Genomic DNA, 17,871 nt, shown 5'->3' with positions numbered 1-17,871 from the left:
GGGACAGGGCACCTCCAGCCATCCTGGCCAGCACAGGTCCAGGGGCCCAGTACACCTCAGATAAACTTCTAGGGGGCTTTCTCTTCTTGGGCTCCTCTGTTGATGCACAAGCTTTCCTGCTGTGAGCCTGGGGCCTTGCCACACAGGGGCCAACACTATCTGGCCCTCCTACCACCAGGCACCAGGGTTACTGCTCCCTCCGCCAGCCCCTCCCCACCCCAGCTTGAAAAGGTCAGGCGCAGCCTGTAATTGGTGAGGGATGGATGGGCATCTGGGCCTGGAGAGACTGAAAAAAGATGTGACCACACAGAGGAAGCAACAGCCGTGTCCACTGCCTCCCACCAAGGGCATAGAGCATCACCCCAGAGCCAAAGCCATGCCCAGCAGCCTCGGCCCAAGGTGGCCTTGCTGGGAAAGTGCTGCCGCCAGCACCACATTCCAGGGGAAAGGCCCAAACTAGGGCCAGCTGTGGCCGTGCAAAACAGCCGTGGGCTCGGCAACCCAGCCCCGGCTCTGCCCGTCCCGCCATTTACCCCCCTGCTCTGGGCCCCGGGGGATGCTCCTCGGCCACCCGGGCTCTTCCTCCAAGCAGCCCATGCCAGAGGCAGCTGAGCCTGATGGTGCTGACCTCCTGACTGTGTGCAAAAGCCCAAGCAGGGAGAGGTGCGGTGGGATGGGGATGCAGGCTGCTGGGAGCGGCCGGGCCGAGCGCAGACTGAGAGCTGGAACCAGCTCTGCCATACTCACCCGCCCTCCACAGTTGGTCTGAGGTTGGAAAGTGGGGAACAGGAGAAGAGGGAGCTGGTCAGTGGGGAATGGGACAGAAGGAGATTCTCCACCATCAACACCCCACACAGCCCAGGGCTGGGCTAATTTCTCAGATCAGAAACCACGAAACGCCAGCCCCAGGGTACCTCGGCCCCATGACCTACAGCTCAGCCCTGCCTGGCTATGGGAACCAGCTGGCCCCCCGTCCCCACGGGAGGGAGTCAGCCCCAAAGAACATCTCCCTGGCAGATCGCTTTGCTTGTCTACACCTCAGTTTGATCATCTGTAAAAGGGGGACGGTTAGCACACACACCTCTCCCCCAGGGTTATGTGAACACTGAAGGGCATAGCCCTCGGCATGTGCCTGGTTACAGAGTAGTTGTCCTGATGTGCCACCTTCCTTAATAAAGTGACACCGAACCACCTGGTCTATGATTACCATGTGGCGTGAGGTGGGCTCCGTGCAGTCATTCAAGGACCCTCCACAGAAATTGGCGGGGAGGCCGACAGCCACATCCTGGGGGCCAGGGAGGGAAAGCTTGGGCTGTGGGAGGCAGGTGGGGGTGAAGGGAGAGGGGGCGTGAAGGCTGGTCAGTGGGAATCAAGCACGGAGGCGTGAAAGGGCATGGCATTTGGAAGGTCTCTTGGAGAAAGGTCATTTTGGCAGCTGTGAGAGGATGAGTGGTTGTCCCGGAGGCTGGAGGTAAAGACACCACTTGAGACCTAATGAGCCAGTCAACGGGGGCGGTTGGAGCCAGACAGGGGTGGCCCTGGGAGCAGGCTCGGCGGCCACGTGCAGGGCCAGGCAGTGCCAGAGAGGATGCACTGAGAAAAACTGCGGGAAGCCTTCCTGGGGCGGGGCCTGGACCCTGCTCCCGGGGCAGAAGGGCAGGAGTACACACCTACCCGTTGGATGCCTTGCTGGGCGCAGGAGCCCGTGCTCCTCAGCAGGCCGCTGTGAGGGCTTATATGGCCCTTTCCAGTTGGGCAAACTCAGCCTCTGGGAAGCAGAGGGACTCCAAGATCTCACGCCAGAGAAGCAGGGGGCTGAATAAAGGTGCGGGGGTGCTGGCACCCAAGCCCAGGCCTTACCTCCCCACGTAGGCTTACCCAAACCCCAGGAATTTTCCCGGGGGGGCCGGTGGAGCTGGTAGCGGGGGAGTGAAGAAGGGAGGGGCTTGGCCACCACGGGCAAGGAGGTCCAGGCCCGTCCTGCCCGTGTCCGGGCCTCAGCCCCTGTCCATCCCCCAAGGCTCTTGGCACCGCTCCCTGAGCCCCTCTGGCCCTCTCTCTCTCTCTCTCTCTCTCTCTCTCCAAGGGTCCATGGGCGCAGGGGGTTCATGCCCAGCTGCCCAGCACAGGCCTCCTGCTCAAGCCTCCAGGAAGAAAGCCTGTCTTTGGGGCCATAGGCTGGGGAGAGATAAGGGCTATTCCCAAGCCAAGGACACAGCACACGTGGGCCCTAGGGGCCCCAAGTCCCCAGGCGGAGTTCTGAGGACCTCTCCGGAGCCAGAGACACACTCCGGGAGATGTGACAGGAATGGCTCCACCTCTGCCAGGAAGCGTCCAAGCCTGCCAGCCCTGGGGCCTCTCCCTTAGCAGGCAATGGAGACCAAGACACATCCGGGGGCACACACACCTTCTCAGAGCCACAGAGGTGCTCACCCAGGAAGTCTCCCCATTGTGCCAGAGGGAAGGCTGAGACCAGAGGAGAGAGGGACTCCCCAAAGGCCATCTGCCAAGACTTGGACCCAGGCCTCCCATACTAGGGCTCCAGTCCCTGTTCAGCACCAGGGAGCACTGGATCCCCACCGGCCCTGCTACTTGCTCCCTGCAGGACCCAAGGAGGACACCTGGCCTCTGAGACCACCCAACCAGGGGGTGCTAGGTGTCCTCTGAGGGCCCTCCCACATTGGGGGTGTCCGGGGCTGATTTGTGGCTCTGGGGTGCTGTCCCACAGGCTCCTAGGGGCAGGCTAGCTGCAGCGGGCAAGCCCAAGGCAGACAGTCAGGGACAGAGCATCGCCCAGCCCAGGAAATCCTGGGTACTTGGGGCTGTGCCCGGGGTAACCCAAGCCACAAAGTGACCAGGGGTTGCCATGGTTAGGGACAGGTATGGTTTCTGGGTGGGACAGAGGCCTGGTTGCTTCTTCAAAGCTCTAGTCCTATCCCATCCACCCATCACAGAATCAGAGAGTGAGCAAGTTGAAACCTTGAACAGGGCAATCCTTGAACAGAAGGGCTCCCTAGACCAACTGACACCCAGAATCCCAGGCTCGTAGACCAACCGAACTGGGGACCCACCAGGTGCTTCCTGAACAAGAAGGCCACGTAGGCACCTCATCTTGACTTAGTGCCCTGCCCCGTCCCCTGCCCCCTCGCCCCCCCCCAGAAAAGAGACCACCAGAAAGGTTACTGGTGAGGACTTCTAAAGAGGCAAATGGCACAGATTTGGGGGCTTTCTGGAGAAGCCATAAATCTCTGGAATTCTTTCCTTTGCTCCCCTAATCAGCCTGCTCTAGGACATGAAGTCTGCTAGATGCCAGCTGATCTATCCCCCCAAATTTCACAAACAAGTTTTGCTCTTCCTGAAGTTTTTTTTCCCCTCTCCTTTGTGAATCTTGTGTTTGCCTTTGTTCTTTGATTCAGTATACCAACTGCCCTCACATGTGAGGAACCAGTTTGCCTACAAGAATCAATAAACCTTGTGCAAAATAACCAACGACATGCCTCTGAGCTATTCCTAGACACAGTCTGGGGGGGGGGTCCCTAGTGGGGACAGTTCCCATCTTACTCAGCTCCTCCTGACAGGAGACTGGGTCAGGACATCAGCTCTGGCAGCGGCCTCCCTGAGGGGGGGGGGGGAGGGAGGAGCAGGCTCCCCACTTACCTCCAGACCCAAATGACACACTCCACCCAGCCCCGGGACAGCAACCACAGGGTGTGCTAGGACCCTCTGTGACCACCTGCCACCTAGGGTGAAGAGCGAGTAGGGAACCGCCAAGAACTGGGGTGCAGACCCCAGTGGGTCTTCCTGGGGTATCTCCGGCCTGGGCTCAAGTTCTAGCCCCATCCTCCCGTCTGGGTGATGCTGCTCACGTCTGGAGGTGCCACTTGTGCCCTGCCCCGCCCCCCAGCTGAGGGAAAGAGTGAGAGGGGCTTTATCAGCTGTAAAAGCCACTTAACGCAGTGGGCGAATGTCAAGGGCCTGGGCACAGCCTCCCCTTGGGAACCTGAAGGGGCCAAGGGTCCCAGAGCGGGGAGAGTAGCAGAGGGCCTCCCTATAGCAGCTGAGTGGCCACAATTCCAGAGCTTCTAAGAGGATGGATCCCTGACCTTGACGCAGCTCCTTGCTGTGACTGCTCAGGGACAACTTCAGGGCTTCCAGCCCCATCTCCCTGGCTCCTCCTCAGGGTCCCGACAAGCTGAGTGACACTGTGCCGCTCCCTCGCCAGGCCCCTTCCTGCCTCCAGCCTCCTATCCACGCAGCACCCCTTCCCGAATCCTGTATCCCCTGAGCTGGGAGTGAGGCCTCACCCCTACAGACCCTGCTCTGTCTGCACTTACCTCGAGCACTCCCCACAACACTTGTCACCCAAGCATGCCCTCTCTACCAGCCTGCCTGGGGCCCTGCCTGGGGAGCGGGGGCTCCCTCCTGCTCTCTCCTTTTGTTGCACCAGCCATGGTTTCCTTTTTTTTTTTTTTTAAGACTTTATTTATATGACAGACACAGCGAGAGAGGGAACACAAGCAGGGGGAGTGGGAGAGGGAGAAGCAGGCTTCCCGCGGAGCAGGGAACCCGATGCAGGGCTCGATCCCAGGACCCCGGGATCATGACCTGAGCCAAAGGCAGACGCTTAACCACTGAGCCACCCAGGCGCCCCAGCCATGGTTTCCTTCACCCGGAGCTGCTTGAGGAAGGGGCTGGGTCAGAGACATACGGTGACCCCAGCACACCGCTCTGGGCCTGGCTAAACCTCATGGAGCCTCAATGTCCCTGTCTATAAAATGGGACTATGGGACTAGCTCAGCGGTTCTCAGAGTGTGGTCCAGAGACCCCTGAGGGTCCCGAAGGCCCTTTCAAGAAGTCTGCAAGTTCCTTTCCACCTCTGTATCTATGCAGCCAGCTTTTCCTCATACACTTCAACCAAACAACCTCACATCAGACTGGATGTGATGTAGATAGGAGAATTAGCTGTCTTCTATTAAGCCAGACATTAAAGATATCTCAAAAAATTATAAAACAGTAACACTCTTCTTGCTAATTTAGGGGGCATACTCATAGTTATTTTTCATAAAAATGTTTTCCTATAATAGATTTTTACGGTTATTTTTTAATGAATTAATACATTTTGTGAAGTTTCTCAGTTTTAATTTCTAATACTCTTGGGAGTCCTCAATAATTTTAAGAGCATCAAAGGTTCCTGAGGCCAAAACATGTGAGAACCTCTAGGATATAATCTCCACAGGCCCTTTATATTCTGATGGTCTCTGAACCTACCTCCTGGGATCAGTTCAGTCCTGGCTAAGTGAGACTATTTGTCCTGTTGAGTTTCAAGGTGTAAGAATGTGGAGCGTATGTACGACTGGTTGTTATATCAAGGGTTCGTGAAGTCAAGGAGCATGTTCCCTCCTCCATCCTCTTCTGAGGATACAGACTCCCGACCCATCCTCTCTTCACCGGAGGACCAATAGAATGGCAGTCTCCGACCCCATAGCGAACCCAGAGGAGGCAGCAGTTCCTCATCTCGGCAAAACACGGAGCCTCTCACCGATCCGCCCAGTGGCCTGAGGCGGGGAGGCACATGAACCCATGGTACACACCGCTCCCTTCTCCAATCACAGACCACACAAGCCGCAGTCCAAAGAAAGGATGGCTCAAACCCCGAGCTGCTGCGGGCAGGTGGGTCCCTGGTTGCCTCTGGAGAGTGGTCCCCTGGGAATGGGCGGGGCGGCGAGTGGGCGGGGCGGCACTCACGTAGATGAGGTGGTCCCGGTAGCGGATGAGCAGGTTGCGCAGGATGCCAGCCTCGTTGAGGTCTCCCAGGCGGATCATGTCCTCCACGCCGTGGACTGACGTGGGGTGCATGGGCTTGATGTGCGTGGCGGTCTGCGGGGAGATCCAGTGTTCCTGCGGGGAGGCACCGTGGCTACTGTCAGGCCCGGCTCCTGGGACCCAGGTTGTGCTCTGCTGGGCAAAGGGCCCAGGGGGGACAGGGATCCCGGGTCTGTGCGACCCTGGTAAGGGCCTCCTCCTCTCCTGTGGCCAAACACTATCGTTATCAGGTTTGAGTCTCTGAGGATGGTGCTGCCCACCCCCACTCTCTGTGGACCACTCCTCCTCTTAGGGAATTCTCTCTGCAGACCTAAAAGATGGGCAGGGCAGGGACTTAGCTTTCTCATAAAGCGAATTAGAGTCCCCCCAGTCACTTTGCAAGGTGGAGGGGAGAGCGTAATCACCGGAATTAGACTTGACTTCAAATACAGGCTCTGGTAAACAAAGGCACAAAAAGTAATTTCAGACAGTGCCAAGAATAAACCGACAGGCATATGGGATAGAGACCAGGGAGGGAACTACCTTAGGGTGTCAAAGAGGTGACATTTGAGCAGAGATCCGAATGATGGGAAGGAGACCCCTGTAAGATGTGGGGGGGAGATGTCCAGGCCCAGGGAACGGCCGAAGCTCAGACTCTGAGGCCGGTCAAAGCGGGCAGTAGTGGCGGAGACGGAGGGAAGTGGGCCTGTCGTGGATAGGTGTCACAGGGCTTGTTGATGAACGTGGAGCAGGGGTGAACTTTCCATGCTTGTGAACAGATGCGGAAACTAGGAGAGAGCTTGCCCCCATGGCTCCCCCTATTCTTCCCTGCAGTGTCTTCTGCTGGGGCGGGCTGGCTTCCGGTGGTACACCTGGCCAATAGCATTGGCAGTTTCTACAAACCTGCAAATCCCTCCTTCCTTCCCCAAGGCGGTGTCCAGCACCTTCTCACAATCTAGCTTCTCAGCGAGGTGAGAGTGAACTGTGCTCTGGGGTATGGCCGCAGCCTGAGCTCACTAAGCCCCACAGCCCTCTGGGCCCCTCTGCCTGTTCCCAAATGCCAGAACCCTGGGAGCCTCAGGACCAGACAGGAGCTTGACCTTTGGGAACAGGGGAGGAGAAGGGGACCCTGCTGCCACCTCCCAGCTCAGGCCCTAAGACTTGGTGGGTAGGGGTGATACACACGACATGTCCTCCCATACCCCGCTTGTCCTCCAGGAGAATCTGGGGCATCAGCCCCTCATCTCATCCCATCCCCAATCTAACTGGTCACCCAGTCCTACTCAGTCATCCCTCTGAAGGGTTGCTGCTGATTGAGCAGTACCCTCCTCACCAACCTCAAGCCCCTACCCTGATCCAGACCACCATCTCTCACCTGGCCCCCTGGCCCTTGCTGCCCTCCAGCTGTCCCCCAGCTCTCCCCTGCAGTCCCTCACCCCCCTGGGAGTTTCTTCAAGCACCTGTCTGATCCCAGCACTCTGGGGCTTGGAGCCTTTCCTTGCTCCCCCCACACTTCAGCCTGGCATGCAAAGGCCAACCTGACTTTGGCCACAGGGACTTTGGGCCTTCGTTCCAGCAATCCCCCGTACTTCCAAGCCAGGGAAGGTTGGTCTCCACTTCCCCAAACACCTCTGTGGCCTTGCTCATGCTCTTCCCTTTACTTTCTTTCCACTCAGCCTTCGAGGCCCAGCTCAAAGGTTTCCCAGTTTCTAAAGCCTTTGACGACCATGCTGCCCACCCTCACGTGCTCCATGGCGCCATCCCCCCACCTTCACCCTGGGAACATGTCAGGGCCTCCTCTGGGCCCCCACGTTGCCTGGATCTCCCATGGCAAGGCAGTGGTCACACTGGGCTGCCATTGCCTGAATGCGGTTCTGACCTCCCAATGTGCCCCAAGGCTGGGCACTCATGGTGGCCGGACTCCGTGTCTTCTGGATCCTTGGTCCACAGTGCCTCAGACAGGGGCCACACACAAATGGTGTGGCAGGGAATCTGATGGGACAGATGGCTAGCTGGGGTGCCTACTGGGGACCAGTTCTGAATTAGAAGCATCAGCCCTAGTCCCTTTTCCCCGCCCTCTCACTTCACCTAAGAAAACAGGATCAGAGTAGGACAGTGGCCGGCACCAAGCCCTCAGAGGGAGCAGGGCCAGGGCCAGCCAGAGCCCACAACTCCAACTGCCCTGGCATTTCATGGCACCTCCTGGGCCAGGAGCACTTGAGTCCCGCTGAGGCCCTCACACAGCCCTCCCTGAGGCATGAATGGGCCGGATGGGGAGATCGAAGAACCTGCCTGGACTTTCCAGTCCTGAGTGGAACATTCCTCTCTCGCATTTTATCCTATTTCTTGATAAACGTTGATCCAGTTGGAAAATTCCCTCTGCCTGATTGAGCCGTACCCTCGGGGCTGTGCTCCAGCGCGGGCTGGAGGGAAGGGGATGCCCGGGCAAGCTGTGTGCCTTCCCTCTCGACCCCAGTCTCTGGTCCCCATAGTCCCTCCCCCAGCAATTCAGCACAGAGGTGAGAGGCAGCTCAGCCACCGCGCCACCCTGTAGCCCTGTGCACACCGCTTGGCTTCCCTGAGCCTCCATGATCTCATCTATGCAATGGGAATCAGAGTAACAGTCCCTTCTTCTTGGGGACTTTGAGGGCATTAATTGAGACACCAAAGGCCAATCTTCGTTTCACTCCTACCACGTCTAAAAAGCGCTGGTGCCTGGTAATTGCTCAGCCAGGGCTGGGTATTATTACTCTAATGCTTTCTGGTTTTACAGAGGAGATCTATGTTCTCGTTTGTTCCTCATAACATCCCATAACAGAATGACCAGTCCTCATTTAATGAGGAGTCACACTCAAGTGATCAAGTGGCTCACCCCGTTACATGGCAGCACCAAGCCTCTCCCCACCCCTTTCCCGCACAGAAGGACTCCCAACAGACGTCAGCACCTCTCAGGCCAATGTCCACAGGCATCCACAGCATAGACCAAAGTGTAACCAGGGCACAAACGGAGGCCTGGCTCTGAAGGAATGCCAGAGAGAGAGAGAGGGAGAACATGGCCGACCCCAGGGACTGGGGACACTTTTGGAAAAGAGGAGCTGGTCTGGTAACTGAGTTTGGAGAGACAGGAACTGTGTGCTCTGTAGAGGAGGGGAGGGAGGGGTGCTTCTGGGATCCAGTGACACAGTTACAGGACACCCTCTGACATGGAACATGACCCAGTGAAACGTAAGCCTGCAGGCAGAGTCCCGGGGCCCCACCCTAGGTGCTTCAGGCGGGTTTGTGGGCCTGTCTGGGCTGTCCGCTGAACCCGTGCCCCCTTCTCAGGCTGCAACCTCACAGAGGCTTCCTAGAAGGTCCTAGAACAGAGCCTCCAGAAGGACCTGTAGGCACTCTGGTTCTCAAGCTCAGGGGACAGAGCATGGCCCAACAGAATCTGAGCGCCAGAGTGGCCACTGAGATATGGGGTGAGGAAACACTACACAGAGACCAGAGGTCCTGGGTGCTAATCCCAGCACCATCACTTACTAACTGTGTGACCAGGCCTGGTGGTCCCTCCCTGTCCCAGCTTCCCCTTGGGGAACAGAGCATTTGCCTCTCACGGATGCTGTGAGGACCCAAAGACACAGCTTGGGTCAAAGGGCTTTGCAGACCCTATGGGGGTGGCCCTGAAGGCTGCAGGAACAACAGTGATGCCCCTGCCCCCTCTATGGCCAGGGCCTGACCTCCAGGTCCCTGAGCCCTGCCCTTGCCCCCCAGTGGAGCCCCCTGCTCCCTGTCACTGCACCCTTTTTTGCCCCCAGCATTCTAGGACCCCAAGACAGAAACTTGGTTCTATCTCTATATTCCCCAGCACTGGGTACAGCACCAGGCACAACGCAAATGATGGTGGGACTGAATCTCCCTGGGTCCCTCATGTCCCTGCTAAGCTAGGACTCCGTTCTCAGGACCACGCCCGCACGTCCCCATGCTACGGACACATGGGCTTCCCCTCTGGGCCCTCCTCCAGACTACCTGCTTTCTCCAGGGCACGACCCTGACCTCATACTTTTCTGTCCCTCCCCAGGCCCACTACCCACACAACTTACACCTCCTGTGTCCCTCTCCTTCAGGGCCACAAGAAATAAAGGGTTAACCTGTTAGATGGATTCCCAGGGCAGTGCCGAGGTAAGCAATGAACTCCTAGGACGCCATAACCAAATAGAGCAAGACTACGGGCATTTTTAGTCTAACTCGCTTTACTGAGGTATTCTCTACAGGGGCCCCAACATATGGGTCAACACCCGATGAGATAGTTACTATGATCCCCACTTTACAGAAGAGAAAACTGAGGCTTGGAAGGGAAGGAGACTTGAATGTTGCAGAACTAATACATGGGCAGGATGGGATTTGAATCCAGTCTGTCTGACTCAAAGCACCCCTGTGCCTGAGGAGCTCCCAGCCTGGTGCTGCCCCCTGCCCACCACCATACATGTGCACGTGCCGCCCCCCGCGCCCCCGACGCCACATACACACCCATCCCTAACGCTAGGCAGAATGCACTGAGTGCTTATGGAAATAGAACCCAGCAGCCTGGGCAGAAGGGGAGGCACCCTCTCGCTGGGGCAGTGGGAAAGCTCCATGGAAGACAGGGTGTCTGAGAGGCAGAAGTAGGGGCATGAGTATTGCCTCCACCCCCCTCAGGTTACTGCCCAGTCCCTGCCTTGGGGGACCTGTCAGCCTGGGTCTTCCCAAAGGCCCAGGGGCATGGGAGGTAGGGGGCTACTCACATTGCCTTCATCATCCACCACCTGGATCTGCCCTGAGTCACAGAGCTTCACCACTGCTCCGATGGGCACGTCGAATTCCTGCCCAGATCTCAGGTCCATCCAGACATAGTCCCCCTGTGGGTGAGAGAGAATCCCAGGCCAGGTGAGCAGGGAGGGGGATCCTGTGCCCCCGCCCTCCTACCACCAGAGGCTCCTGTGCCAACCACAGGAGAGGGAAGAAAGAACTGCAAGCCATCTGGTGCCAGGCCCCAGGTCCGGCACTGATCCAGGGTCCTCAATCCCTCCTCTGTAACAGCTCTTACTGCCCCCATTTCACATATAGGTAAGTAGAGGCTCAGAGACGGGGGAGAGCCAAGATCACACAGTTGGGCAGCTTCACACCCAGGCCTGTCCAGCCCCCAGCTCTCCCCAAGGCTCTACACCCCATACACAGACAGCAAATCTGTCAAGGTTCAGGCAGAAACACCAAGCCACCCAAACCACTTCCCCTCTGTCCTAAAGGAAGCATCTCCACAGGATATCCAAACAGTCTCCATAGCCTCCAGGGGCGAGTCTCAGAGTCACAGGTGTGGGTTCCTGGCGGCGACACTGCTCTGTGCTGGGCCCTGTGATCCAAGTCCCCCCACACCGCCTCCCAGCTTGTGGGGAGAGCCCCAACCTTGAGGGGGAGGGTGTCACACTGTGTCCCTTGCTCTTACTACATACCCAGTAAGGCTCATGGAAGCCAAACCCCAAACCCAGAGTCAGAGAAATGGACTTAGAACAAATGCTTTCAGCACGGATGCATTCCACAAACAGGTACAGAGTACCTACTGAATACAGGCACTGAATGATCTAAATGCTGAGGATCCAGCAGTGACCACGGCGTCTACATCCCGGCTGGGAGGAGACAGAAAACAAATAACCGAGCAAATCCGTTCCCGGGATCACTGCAGAGGACGGTGAAGGGCCCAGGCACACGGATGGTGGAGAATGCCCGAGCCGACAACAGCCCTCGCAGCGCTGGGCAAGACCCAGCACCACAGACGCTCACTGGCCTGCGGGTAAAAGTTGGATTGTATCCTAATTCTAACAGGAGTGTTCCCCCAGAGGGTGAAAGAACACAGACATCTTAATAAAACGAGAACTTACCACTTACCGGTTCGAAACAGAACAGCTGACAAAACAGAGGACACCCCAAAAATGAGGTCACCCCATGGGTACAGGCCCGTGGAAACCACTCTGGGTGGCAAGTCAGGAGTCGGGGTCCTGGGCTTGTCCAGGCTGGGCCTTGGACAGGTCACTGACTGACTTGAGCCTCAGTTTCCACAGGTGTCTGAGGGGTGGGCTCAGTGAGTCCCAAGGCCAGCTCCTCACTGCCTCAGCCTCCCCGTTCCCATCAGAATCAACTATTTTTCGGCCACAGCTACCACTTCATAGGAGGTTACGCATGTCAGAGACAGGCTACCTCCAAACCCGAGCTTTCTCCCAGAAAAAGTAGGGAGAACCGGAGAGCCTCTGGGGAAACTCCTGTGTTTCCGGAGCATCTGCGTTGTGCCCGAGCTGCACGGCTGCTTCCCGTGAGGCGGCCCGGGGAACCCTGTTCTCCCAAACCCAAACTGCGCTTCCTGACACACCCCTCAGCCACGCGGAGTTCCAGGCCAGGGGCCACAGGACACGGCCTGCTCATACTGCTCGTCTCCACCCGCTGGCTTCCCCGCCCCCCTTTCCATGGAGAGCACGCCTGGCCGTCTGTCCAGCTCTTCCGACCCCACCCCACCTCCCCACCTTCTCCCTCCTCCTCCCCAACCGCTGGAGAGTCCGTGCATTCATCCAGCACGCATTTATGGAGAACCCACGGCGGACCAGTCCCGTTCCCGCTCTGGGGACAAAGCCGTGGACAGATGGGAAAGGCAGAGTGCCTATAGCCAGATGAGGGGAGGGCGTGGGGCGACCACGGGCAGGTACCAGGTCGTGCAGGGCCCTGTAACCATGGACAGAGGTTGGACTTTTAAGTATGACAAAAAGCCATTGGAAGATTTTAAGCAGGAGAATGCCATGATGAACTTACATTTTCAAAAGCTCACTCTGGCTGCTGTGTAGAGAATGGGGGCACCCCCCCCAGGCTCCAGGGCCTCTGAGCTTGCCCCTTACAGCCAGCACCATGCAGAGTGACCACCAACTATGCAACCTCTCACCGCTAGCATGCAGCACCCCTCAGCACCCCGAGGACAGGGCTGGGTCTGAGTCTCATCTGGGACTCCCCAGAGTCAAACAGAGTCTAACACAGAAAAACGGAATTTGTCTCTCGATGAGAGAGTGTGTGTGTGTGTGTGTGTGTGTGTGTGTGTGTGTGTGTGTGTAAGAGAGCATGTGACAGAGGGTGTGTGAGAAAGAATGAGAGAGAAAGAGCCAGAGCCAGACACTAACTGCTGGAGGCCAGGCTGGCCGGGACACTGCTTCATGCTAACTTCCAATACACCCACAACGGGCCAGGTAGCAAGTTAGATGCTTCCCTGTGATTATCTCACTGACAGCCCTTAGGCAGAGAGTTCTATTTCTACTTCATCTCCTCAAAGAGGTCAAGAGACCTGCCCAAATTCACCCAGCTGTTTTGTAGTAAAACCAGGAATGAAGCCCAGATCTGACAAACTCGAAATCCAGCGCTCTTTCCTGACATCTCTCTGAACCCAGTTCTATGAGCAAAACAGGAAACACTGATAGGATCCTTGGCCTTACATGGCTTATGGACCAAAGGGCATGCTGGGAGCCTCAGCGGAGGGCAGAGCTAGAGGGCAAGGGTCTCTCTGAGTCACCTATAACCCCTGACCCAGCACAGAGCCTGGCACACAGAAAATGCATCCCACTCAGGGAACAGAGGATAACCAAAGTTAAAGACCTCATGGGATCAGGAAATGGGCGCTCAGAGCGGGTGAGCAGAAAGCTCAGAGCCTACAGAAACAAAGTGACTAGAACTCTCCTAATCAAGGACAGTCATGAGGGGGGCAGTGACTTAACTTTCTCTTTCTCTGCTCTGGGTCTCCACTTGAGGAAAAAGACTAAAATGGCAGCTAAGTGGCCTCAGGGAAAATTCTGAGGCCTGAGAACTTCTGAGGGGAGAAGTTCCTATGGTCCTGGGCTAAGTTCTTGGGGCATCAGAATACAAGTGGGTCCGGAAGTCTTCATTTTTACAGATGAGGAAACTGAGGCCCAAAGAGACAAAGGAACCTGGCCACAGTCACTCATCAAATTGGTGACTGATAAAACTGTTGAGCACCTGCAGGGCAGAGCCTGAACCAAAAGCAGGGTGGGTTGGGAGTCCTGGCTGGGTGGGAGAAGGAAGATGGAAAAGAACAGGAAACTTTTTTGTGGGGCAGGACGACGGAGAGGAAAGAAGTACTGGGCCCCAGGTCTTACCCCACCGGCCCCTCCCATTCCCAGACTCCAGGCACTCATGCCTGCATCTGGCCCCATTTGCAACCATTCCGTTGTGAAGGGTGCCCCACTAGAGACTTCACCTTGAATTGAAAATCCCATTTGTGACACGATGGACGCCTCCGTATGGCCATGTGACATGGGGCCAGTTCCAGCTTCTCTGCTGTCATATGAGTCCCTAGAGCAGAGGGTCTCCTAGACCCAGAGTGATGATTTCTCAGAGTGGATCTGTCTAAAAGTTCTCAAAAGTACCCAGAAACCTCCCAGGAAAGTTGGACACACCCACAGTGAACACACAGTTAAGAAATCTTAACTGTCTGCCTTCGGCTCAGGTCATGATCAATCCTGGGGTCCCGGGATCGAGTCCCACATTGGGCTCCTTGCTCCGTAGGGAGCCCGCTTCTTCCTCTGCCTGCGCTCTCCCTGTTTGTGAATGTGTGCTCTCTTGCTTGCTGACAAAATCTTAAAAAAGAAAAAGGAGAGAGATCTTGGTTCAGGTGCCAGCTGTACCACTAACACTGTGTGACTCTGGGTAAGCTTTCAGTCTCTCTGGGCCTCAGTGTTCACAGTGTTCACCCACTCAGAGTCAGGGCATAGGAAGATGAGAGACCCCACAAACGCATGTTGGCCTTGATGTCCACCCACCTGCCCTCCCAGGTGTGCAACCCAGCGTGGGATGAACATGCACTTCCAACAGGGACTTGGCCCTTTATGCCTCTTCCCTTCTCGGGGGCAGGGTCTAGCTAGGGCTCAGTCCCGGTTGGTGGGATGAAAAGGAATCCGCCTCAGGACTTGTTTCCCCCTCTCATCCTCATAATCACTCTGGGACACTGGTTTTATTAGGCCCATTTTCACAGGTGGGAAAGAGGAACCAACCAACTTGCCAAGGGCACCTGTGAACATGGAAGTCTCCACTTGCTAACCTTAGGTGGTAGAGGGGACCCACGGCCATGCTCTCCTGCTGGTGGGCCATCCAGACCAGAAGTGTCTCCGGAGTCTCCTTGGAGCACCTGGAGGTAAACCCCAGAGAACTGGGGAAGCCCCTTCTGGGACCTAGCCCACCCACCTTGGGTGAACGCAAAAGCTCCAGGCACAAGGAGGGGCAGCCGGGGCCAAGTTCACGCTGGGAATCAGGGATGGTACGCCCCACCAGAGGGCCCTGTCTGCGTGCACCCTAGTGCTCTGCGACCACCCCCCCGCCCAGTTCCCTCCAGGCAGGGAAACGGAGGTCTGGGGCGGGCTTCCCGGCGTGCCCCTCCCCCACCCTTGGCGCAGGCCTCACCGGCAGGACCGCGCAACTCTTCAACGAGTGGTTCAGGCTGCGCACCAGCACCCACTTGCCCGGCTGCTTGGCGCGGACCTCGGCGGGGTCGGCGGGGTCGGCCGGGGGCTCCATGGCACGGAAGGTCTGGCGGCGGCTCCGGTGGCGGCAGGGCTCGGGCTCCCTAATTCACCTAATCCCATGCGCGCCACCGCCGGGGAACCCTAAACCCGGCCATCTGCCGCGGGCCCATGGCAACGGCGGCTTAGGTGACGCCCGCGGGCGGACCGGGGAGGGGGCGCCGGCACTGCCCTGGCCCTCTCCCATCTGCGCGGGACCCCCACCACCTGATCGTGGGGATCCCCGCCGACTTCAGCCAGACCACAGCTTGCGGCGCCCCGGGAACCGAGCTGCGGGCCTCGGCGCAAACCAGGCACCTGGAACCTCACCTGGACTGCAGTTCTGGAGAAAAATCTGTATGTTTTCTATGGAAAGAAACCTGGGGATGTTATGAAGGGGAACGCAATAAACTTCCTAAATTTTTGAGACTGAAGGGAAGGTGTCTGAAAGACCCTTCTAGCTCCCTGCTACCTCTAGAAAGCCATGGCAGGTAAACATCTTCAGCGGGTGGGGGGAACTGGAGGGAGGAAGCTTCTGAACGGTCCGTGTCTGGTCCTCCTCACCCAGCCTTGAGGCTAGGCAGCTGGTAATCTCCAGCATGCAGAGGAAGCACGGAGGCCTGGGGGAGGGTGTCCCCTGGTTCTCCAGGACAGTGGACACCAAGCTGGGCTCCTGTGTCCGGGCAGCCACGCAGGACTGGGCACCTGGCTCGGGTCCATGCTGGGCCATGGGCCACAGTGGCCACCATCTTATCCAGAATGTACAGGCCCTGTGACTCTCCTCCCACTCTCTTCTCCCCTCTCCCTACTTAGGTTTTCTTCTTCCCCTCTCCCTCGCTCTCTTCTCTCTTCAAGGCCTATTGTTTCCATATTTGGCCCTTGGCACTGTCCGGAATCCTGGAGGCCTAATTGATCCCACAAAAACAAGCCAAACACTATGGGGAGTAGGGGGAATGGTAGGAAGGAGACAGTGATGCCTCACACAGAACTCAGAGCTGCCGCACTGGACCTGGGCTTCCTTCCACCCCAACCTCCTAACCCAGCCTCAGGGACCCAGCACTCTACCACCTGGCACCAGCCAACTGACCCACAGCCATTCCCACCTACTTCCTGTGCCCTCTCAGGGACCCTGCTCTTGGGAGGGGTCCTTCTCCCAGCCAAGCACAGAATAAGCACACCCACCCCTGCCCAGCCACCCACAGGTGTCCATGGGAACAGGACCTTCAGACAGAGGAAGGTGCTGGGGGTGGGCTTCCAGGCATCCTTCCATTTGTCCATTTAACCAGACCTGTGACCAAGCTTCACAGGCTCAGACGAAAGTTTAGGGGACACACCATCCTCAGAGCTCCCAGCCTGGGGATGTACAGACCCAGACCCAGAGAGGCCAGCACCACCAGAAGAGGGATGGATTAGTCCTGTAGAGATAGGACAGCATGGCCACTAAGCCGTTGGACTCGGGACCCAGACAGCTTAGGTTTAATCCTGGCTAGGCCACTCAAGCTGTGTAAGCTTGGGCGAGCTCCTCAACCTGCCTGTGCCTTGGTTTCCGCATCCTTGGGATGACAAGATAAGAGCACCACAGGAGTTGCCTGTGAGGATTAAACAGGTTTAAGTGTGTAACTCACTCAGATTCATGCCTGTTAGGACAAATGGCCATGTGAGTGTTGGTTAGTGTTAACTGAGCAAGTCATGTTAGGGGCGACACCTGGATATTGCGATTATTTTCGGCAGACAGGAGAGGGAAGGGCACTCCAGAAGAGAGAACGGCAAAGCACAGAGAAGCGGAGGTAGGAAGGAAGAGATAGTGAAACAGGCCTGGTGGATAGAGACAGGCCCCCTCAGGGAGACCCAGGCAAGTGCTGACTGAGACCGCTGCTCAACCCCATGCACCCAGACCACCCGGAGCCAAAGCCTGGGAAGAGGCCCCTTCCCTGTGGCCAGTGAGCACCCCAGGTCTGGGTGGCAAGTCTCATGCCCCTGGGACCCACTCTGGCATCACCACATCCTCTCCCAGAACCAGGGCCCACTGCTGCTCCAGCCTCATCCTTTGCTGCCTTGAACACACAGGACAGTCCCCCTCTCCACACCTTTGCTTCTGCGAGCCCTCTGCCAGAAATGCTTCACCCCACTATCTTCTTCCCTGCCCCCACCCAGCCACCAGGGCTCCACAGAGCCACCTGCCACCTGTTCTGCGCGCACACGCACACGCGCACACGCACACACCACTGCTTCTTTTCTGTACTTCATTGGTGCCTCACACAAACTCAGGGTACTGCCCTCACCCCACCACACCACCATCCAGTCCAATTCTGGCCAGATGGGGAGACCGAGGTTCAGAGGGGGTAAAGAGACTTGCCCAAGGATACATACCAAGTTGGGACAAAAAGCTTTCATCCAGTAACTGTGCCAACTGTCATGAGCAAGGGATGTCAAGGAAGACGGCAAAGAAGGAAACTCAAGAACTCATGCCTTTACAGAAACACTAAAAAATATGGCAAAAACTGTCAAA

General features: G+C 57.2%; 1 protein-coding gene across 1 annotated transcript in view; it reads right to left on the bottom strand.

Moving 5' to 3' along the window:
* The window catches only part of MYO7A (myosin VIIA), an 81,083-nt gene that overhangs the window by 53,161 nt on the left and 10,051 nt on the right, over window positions 1-17,871 (bottom strand). Inside the window, exons 3-4 of the mRNA XM_025894322.2 lie at window positions 10,569-10,682; window positions 5,746-5,898 (exon numbers count right to left, since the gene is read on the bottom strand). Of these exons, the coding sequence (XP_025750107.1) occupies window positions 5,746-5,898; window positions 10,569-10,682 (267 nt within the window). The remainder of the gene's footprint in view (window positions 1-5,745; window positions 5,899-10,568; window positions 10,683-17,871) is intronic.

Source organism: Callorhinus ursinus, unplaced genomic scaffold (genome assembly GCF_003265705.2).
Source record: "Callorhinus ursinus isolate GAN/ISIS: 27379988/994484 unplaced genomic scaffold, GSC_fseal_2.0 scaffold35, whole genome shotgun sequence".
NCBI lineage: Eukaryota > Metazoa > Chordata > Mammalia > Carnivora > Otariidae > Callorhinus > Callorhinus ursinus.
This window is presented reverse-complemented; position numbering and strand designations above follow the sequence as displayed.